The following is an 8,231-nucleotide window of genomic DNA, read 5'->3' as shown; positions in this document are numbered from 1 at the left end:
TTGAAAAATAACAGCTTATTCTAAGAAAAACATAATTTGTTACTTCCTATGAAACGTGTTCTTTAAAATAATATTTCGTCCGCAGCACAAATATACAGTCCAAGCCCTCATTGAATTTCGTCAAGCAGGGAATTTCATCTCTGCGTAGGGAAAATTAGGGAAAATAATGAACTGAATTTTCATCTATCACTTGAGATAAGGAACACAAGAATTGGCTTTCAGGTCTTTTGGAACACAAGTTAAAATGTATAACAGGTTTCTAATGTAACCAAGATTTTAAACTATTCATTTAGCCATGAACTACACCTAATTCGAACGGTTGATTTAGATTTTTATAACATTACAGATTACAGAAGGTGTGTGTAGAGTATTCATTTGAAACGGATCTAGCATTTTAATTTAACACAATAAAAATTTGGAAAAAGAGAAACAAAAAAAAAAAAAAAAACTGTTCAAGAAAAAAAAAAAGGGTTTTGTTTTGAAAGATCTATGCTGTTTTCTGTGAAAAGTTTTTGCTAAACTTCATTATTTTTCATTAATCATCATGTTAATCGTTACCCAGTCGTACTCCATTTGCTTTATCAATATCTACATTTTTATTTATTTAAGAAAAAAATACCTTTTCTCAAGGAAAAATTAATATTTTCTCCAAATTAAAAATCTGAATTATATTTTAAACATAATTTGATACAAAATAAAGCTTATTCGTAATTGTGCTTTTGAAGTTTTTTATAATTTCATTTCTCAACAAATAGTTACTTACTAACTATATTAGATCCTTTATTATATTTGTACAGCTCCTCAAATTATGATAAAAAATAAGAATTATGTTGATTTCAAAAACTTTTTAAAAAAAAATAAGGGCGTCCTAAACTTTTAAAATAGCAACATTAGTTGTTTTTAAAAAGTAGCAAGTTGAAGTTCTCAGAAGCATTTTGTTTTAAAATATTAATTGAAATATTTTCATGTATGTCTTTTGCTCAATATATTCAACATGCTTAAACATTTATTAACAATCGTTTTATTTATAGCAAAGTAAGACTTACTCTCTCAATTTGACTCTTCTGCATTTTCAACTTTATGGTTTTCAAGGATCAGTTTAAGACCAACTCACTATTATTTTCGTAGCACAATATCACTCAGTTTTACGACACGTAAGTGACATAAATATCACCTGACCTATTTAAAGCCTCTTAATGTGTAAGAACAATTATTTGAGTTTGCTAAAATATTATGGTGTCTTTTTATTCTCACCCATGTTATGCGAGGAACATTACGAGAAAGTTATAAACACGGTGGTTTACACTGTGTAATTTTGTGTACTTAAAAATAAATTCCATAATTTGCGACGAAACAAGTGTGCAATTTAACTCAAATGAACAATCAACATATATTACGAAATATTTTATGCAATATTTTTAACCTTAGTTCACTTCATCATATCAAAATATTGAGAGATTTTTTTCTGATTTTGAAATTTATGTGGCTTAATGAACACTACAAAAATTTTAAAGTTCCGTGTACTAGTTTGCTCTTTTTTTTTTTTTTTTTTGATGTTTTTTAAATTCAAAATTGAATGCTTCCTTGATTTTTTTTAAACGTTTTACGATTAACAGTTACAAACTTTTTTAAGTCTACATTCTGAATATTCCATTAAATAAACAACTCATATATGTATACATTGAATCTAGCTGTTTACTCAGGAATGTGAACACATGTGCAATGCATATTTTGAGGTATAAACAAGACATTTTTTGCACCATTCCCAGAATTTTGAACTTTGGATTTCAGTTTAATGCATTTGTATGTAAAGAGCTACTATGTATCATAAAAAGAACTATCAACTTGCTAAGAAGTTTTCTTGGGTTTAAAAAAAAATAATTTGTACGTGTTGTGAGCACACCCATAACAGGTACAAATTATTATTTTTCAACTGCAAAAAACTTTTCTTTTGAAAGTGGATACTTCAAATCATGTAACTTATATTGATATGGTGATGCTTATGTATGATGATACTTATATGATACGGGTGTGACCGCACGGTCACACCCGTAACAGGTGTGTTAAATCATTAGTTTTCAATTAGAAAAACTTTTCTTTTGAAGTTCATACTTACAAATTATGATACTTATATTCGGAAACATGGAACTAAAAAGCCCAAGTTTAAAAATCTGGGAATAAAGTGAAAATATGTGCTCAAAAGTGTCATCCCATTGCAAATGTCCCACATTATTTTAATTTATTCGTAAATTTTACTTTATCGCGTTCATTATGTTACTGTCGCATTCTTTCTACTCCTACTATAATAGTAATAAAAAGAACGAACGTGTTATTAAGTGTCATACTTTTTTATGATTTCACTTAGAAATTTTTGAAAGACATTTCTTTGTAATTACGCATCATTATTTACCAATAAAACAGAAAACAATTCTCCTTGCACCTCAACGTATGTGGAGAAAGCGAAAATGCTGTGGAAACCAGCTTCGCGGGCTTGCGCGGAGAAAAAAAAAGGGGGATTTCAATTTCCCTTGTAGGGATATTCTCGAACCGGAGGACCGGCGCGCGGTGCATTCTCCCGGTATTCACCAAACGTCATGTAGCAACCAGTCGTACTGCTGATACTCCTTCTTTTCACCCATTCTGAAAACACCTTCGAATTCTCTTTCTATGATCCATGGAAAAACAGGTGATGTCACTAGCAAGCGGACATAACGTGTGTTCTTTTTTCTTTCTTTCCTGTTTCGCGAGTGTGGAATAAAATAAATGCGGAGAAATCGGCTGCCGGATATTAATTGTGATCTTCAACTCTTCGGTGTCAGTGATGTGGTTATTTACATAGTGACTCCCATAGGATATATCCGAAGCAACATTTTATCATGTTGCTGTGCCAATTTGTGTGGATATTGCTCTGTGTATTGATGAAATATGGATTCGTTGACGCGAATGGTAGGTGATTTTATTATATCAATTCTTTTTCAAATTTATGTGAAATATTGATTTTGTACTCTCTTTCTGTAAAGTTCTCTCAAAATTTTGATGCAAATATTTTTTGTGCGTATGCATATAATATTAACGAGAAATTCAACATAAAGAAACATTTTCAGCTTCTTCTGATGTGTTTAAAAAACTAAGGTAATAGACACTAATAAAAAGTAACAATATATATCATTAACTAACACCTACATGATAACTTTAACAAGTATCAGTACGTATCAGATTTTAATATCATTGAAACTAAATGACATCTTAACTATGTATAAGAGCTTTTATTTTCGTTCACCTAAAAATTTTAAAATGTAGCAATAAAGTTGTGTTTTTTTTTTTGCTAAAATTCGTGTTTTTCGCATTGTTTTAAAAGTGATTTACTTTCGTGAAGAATTAAATAATCGCCGTTTTTCTCTTTTTCTCGTTCTTTTTTATTTTTATTTTTTTCCTCCGAACTAAATTTTATATGACAAACTTTTTTACTATTTTTCTACTCGTAATTGCGAAATTGAATGTCTACAAAATAGTTTAACTTTTTGTTGTCAAAATATTTTAGTGCATAATATCGCAGAATCGTTTTTACCGCAAAATTCCAAATATATAGCAACGTAGTGGAAAAAAACATTTGTTCTGCAACAGTTTATTTTCATCTGTAAATTTATGCTATTTTCTTAATTACTTTAAAATTTTACATTGCTTAAAATTTATTATTTACTTCCAATTCGTTAAAACTTTTGAAAAACCAAAATTTTAAAAAATGAAGGAAAAACTGCATTTTATAAACTAGTCCATGCCAAGGATTTGCAATGAAAATTGTAATTTTCAAGAGAAGTTTTGAACTTTAACTAAAGTATTTCTCTTCAATTCTTACAGTATCTGCAATTTTTTTCGTAATATTTTTATTCACAGAATTCACATTCTTACACTCCAACATCATAATATAAATGGTTTTCCCTTTCGATCATGTCATCATTAAAATATCTTAATACTTAATTTATATTTAATCCTACGCATCGTCTTCGATGTCCTTCTCTTAGTTTATATTCGGTAGTTCTCACTTATTGTTCGTTGTGAAAACAAAAAGTTATGTTCGACATGAACAGGCCCGAATCTGCGTACCCGCAGACTCCGCAGTGCATGGGGTGGGGGCAAGTTCTTAAGGGGCCCAACGGTCCAGGAAATTGAAACAACAAATTGAAAAAAACTAGCACTAAGACTCATTAATGTTGCAAATATACGCTGCTGGCCTGTGGGGAGAGCCCCTACAGATTTAGTTGAAGGGGGGGGGGGGCAAAATTTATAGATCTGATCCTTGACATGAACCTTTTTTTCAGCATTTAGTTACTGAACAACGTATGTGAAACTATTACATATATTTATATTTTCAAAATTTTTCCTTCTTAGCTGCGAATGCGAATGCAGCGCAAATCAAAAAACATACTGGTCAAGTACCGATAAAAACTGCGTAACATCATATTTGCAATTTCCACCTATGCCAACTGAACCTGATTCGTAAGAAAAGGGGGAAAAAAACTATCTGATTTTCATTTTACGCACATTTTTCTTCCGTTGCATTGATGGGATTAAAAATACAAGTAGGTTATTTATAGCAGAAAGAAAAAATGATATCTGTCTAAAACTGAATCATTCATTTAATGCACAACTATGTAATAAATCAATATTACTGAGAGCCTAGTATTTTCGATTATAATTTATCATTTTGCTAGGGAAAAATGGTTTATCCGCCAATCATAATTTGAGTAATAAAATTAGAATCAAGTGTTTAATATGAGTAGAAAAAAAATCCGTTTCCAGTATTCTCATGTGCCCTAGTATCATTTAAAGCTCTATGGATTGTTATTTTTTAGTGAATGAGTTGGATGAGGTACCAGGATGAACAATATCGAAAAAATAGTTACTCTTTTAATTGCAGTGATTCACAATCTACTACTTATAACTGTTTCTTCACCACCGAACTAAGAAAACAATTTAAGTACTCCGTATATTTCATCGCTGTTACTTGGTAAACTCGACTAAGAAAACTTATGAAACTTCTTTTAAGACAGGAAATTATAGATGAAACCAAAATAAAAGAAAAATAAAAAACATAAAAGCACAAATTCAGTTACGAAAATTTATGTGCTTATTCATAACGTTTTATCATTTATTTTTCTTTTTTCCTGTGCAAAGCAATTACTTTTTGCTTTTAAAATGCTGAAATTGGTGATTCCTGTGGAAGTGTGCCCATTTCTTTTTCTGTCCCCCCCCCCCTGCCTCCCCGCTACTTCAGTTTTTTGATGCACATAAATTTAATTTGAACCTTGGCATTTTTCGCCAAAATGGAATTTTATCTAGATTTTAAAAATGAAGTAAAATAGACTTTTTTTTAAACAATAAATTTACTTTCTTCTCCGTATTCAGCAATTAAATTAATTTGATCGTACTTTTCCCCGTTAATTTACGTAAATGTGTTCATGATCAAACTAATAAACGATTACTTAAGTCAGAAGGAGTATAATTTAACAAATGAAGTTTCAAAACTTGATAAAGGAAATTAATTATTGTTTGAAAGTAAAATTATTTATTTTGTGTACAAAAGTTAAAATTGCATTTAAACGCAATCCACAGCGCATAAAATAATAATCATAAAATTTATTGCACATACGTGTTTTAATGTTTTTTTCCCCGGATATTTTGATAATTTTTTTCGAATTACGCTTTTATGTTTTTCCCTTTAACGTTCTTTTTTTTTCTTTTTGAAATATTCAAGTAATTAATGGGGAAATAAAAGTAAAACATATGCTTCGCATGCACAGTTGCCGTCTTACACGTTTAAAACTGTCTTATCTCCTGCATCTTTCGGTGAACAGTTTTTGAAAAACTTAGTGCGCAAATCGTACATAGAAAGCAATAGCCTCTTGCTCGAAAAAATCTTTCACAAACAAGCAAACGCACTAAGCTTTTTATTTTTAGTTCTGGTATTTTTCGGTCGCGCCTATCAATTTTTCCGAATAAACCTTTTTCTAATTATTTAAGTTCAATTTTAATTCAGAAAAAAAAAGAGTCTACAAAAAAAGAAAAAATATGTCGAATGGACCCACATTAGGAAAAATATTTCATTTGGAGAAAAAATACTTAAATTTACTCAATCGCTCAGGTGTAGCGCTATTTATTTCTTCTTTCGAAATTTTACGCATAATTTTGGAAGTGAATTACTAAGATGCAAAATCCTGGAATACTGATTGAGTGTTATAATGAGTGAAAAATCGCTCATCTTCTACTCTTCATCATATTTTTCCTTCTTATTTTCCATAAAAAAAATATGATCCCGTCCACCAACCAATGACGGCTTCCAGTTCAGCTTTAGGTTGGAAGGCAGCCTTTACTTAAAATATTTTATTAACGCATATAACGGTGTCGCAAGGGAGGGAAGGAGATGGGAGGGTTTCTTACCCCGAAAATAAAGATTGTTGTTAGATTTATTTCCATTAAATGAAATTTCAGGAGAGCCGTGTTTTCCCCAGGGTTGTTATTTTCTTGTCTAACTGCAATGTTTCCAAAGCGATACGACAGGCCCAATATTTTATTACAGAATACTATTGAACAAAATAAAATGAGTGACAGCTGGACGTAATTATTTTGCAAGCTTTTAAAAGCGTTCATTTCGAAACTTTACGGATCATTTCCTTTATAAACTTATCTTTCGCAAACGTAAACAAGATTTCACTTTTATCGAGCTTAATCCCATAAATGCTTCTTATCGTTACGTGTTAAAAGATATCACTACTTATCTCTTCATTGTTTGCGTATAATAGTGATCAGACTCAAATTGTTTCTTAGCATAAAGGTCATAAAAGATAAGGATAAGTCACTTTCTTCCATTGAATTGTTCTGATAATTTAATTACTTCTTGTTTTGTATACGCTAGAGCAGCGGTTTCCATCCTTTTTCTCCTTGCGAACCCCTTCCTAAATCCGAGAAAAGTTGGCGAACCCACCCCTTGGGTACTAAGTAATAAGTAACAAGCAAAAAAGAACACACACACACTAAACAATTTGGGATTTTTTTTTTTTTAACTTTGATACTGCTTCATAGTTTATGAGAAAAACGAAACAAAATTTCAATACATAGAATTACAAATATTGCTTAACTTAAATAATAGCTAAGAAATGAATCAAAAACAAATTCACCGAAAAACAAAACCCTAGGATTGTTTTTGTTTTTTTTTTTTTTTTTTTTTTTTTTTTTTTTTAAATGGGATAATTGCGGGCACTCAAAGTTTGACTCAAGTATCTGAGATTCAATCTTACAGTAGGTTCATCGCTTAATTTGCTTCAGTTTATCTATGTTTATGACGAAAACCCTTCTTCACATTGAAATGTAGTACAAACGGTAATAAAATTTAAAGGGTCTTTTTCTAACACAGGGGTACATTTAATTATAAGTCAAAGAATGATCCTTAAAAATACCTTTCAGGGAACTACCTCAGATTTGCTAAACGATCTTTTTTCTTATCAGTAAAACTATGAAGATCTCTAAATTTCTGTTTTCTTGAAAAGGAATACGAGTTCTGATGTTTGCTAAGAATATACTGAGTACGTTAATCGTTTGATTGCTGAAGAATTTTTTCGTCCTTATGCTATAACTGAGGAATAAAATGCGTTTATTGAAAAATAATAGAAACGCATATTATTAACTCTAATTATAACACAAAAGGAAATTTTTACCGAGAGAAATTCCTGCACAAATTTCATGAATTCTTTTTTTTTTTTTACATATAGCGCAATTTAAGTTGCATTATTTAAATCCGCTGATTTTTTTTTTACTGCGTATATCTCACACTCCCAAGCTTTAGGCGAAATTTTTCTAAAATTATTGCTTTTTCCATACTTCCTGTGGCATTTTTTGGGTTGCCAGTCGTTCTTCTCTTTTCCAACAATAAAGCTCGAAGTAAATATTGCAGTAAATATTGAAGTGCGATAACTCTTTGTAGCAATTAAACGGTTAATAAAGTAAGCATGAAAAACTATTTGAATATATTTGAGACGCATTCATATGCTCCATGAAATGTTTTCATCAAGTTTAATCAATTTTTCTGACAAAACCAACGCTTTCATGTTCTTTCATAGGACACTTTATAAAAAGTGAAGCTTTTTTGACGTGGCTTCAGTGCTATCATTACTAATGAAAGCGATGAAGTTGGCGCTTTGAAATCACAGAGTTAATTCTTGATATGTAAAATATGT

The 8,231-nt window shown here is 30.4% G+C and overlaps 1 protein-coding gene across 1 annotated transcript in view; it reads left to right on the top strand.

The window, feature by feature from the left end:
* Positions 1-2,831: 2,831 nt before the first annotated feature.
* Positions 2,832-8,231, top strand: part of LOC129229407 (cell adhesion molecule DSCAM-like) — a 92,957-nt gene continuing 87,557 nt past the window's right edge. Inside the window, exon 1 of the mRNA XM_054863712.1 lies at positions 2,832-2,946. Within this exon, the coding sequence (XP_054719687.1) occupies positions 2,877-2,946 (70 nt within the window). The 5' untranslated portion in view covers positions 2,832-2,876. The remainder of the gene's footprint in view (positions 2,947-8,231) is intronic.

Source organism: Uloborus diversus, chromosome 1 (genome assembly GCF_026930045.1).
Source record: "Uloborus diversus isolate 005 chromosome 1, Udiv.v.3.1, whole genome shotgun sequence".
In the NCBI taxonomy this organism is placed as follows: Eukaryota; Metazoa; Arthropoda; class Arachnida; order Araneae; family Uloboridae; genus Uloborus; species Uloborus diversus.
The sequence above is the reverse complement of the archived record's forward strand: the minus strand, read 5'-3'. Positions and strand labels throughout refer to the sequence as shown.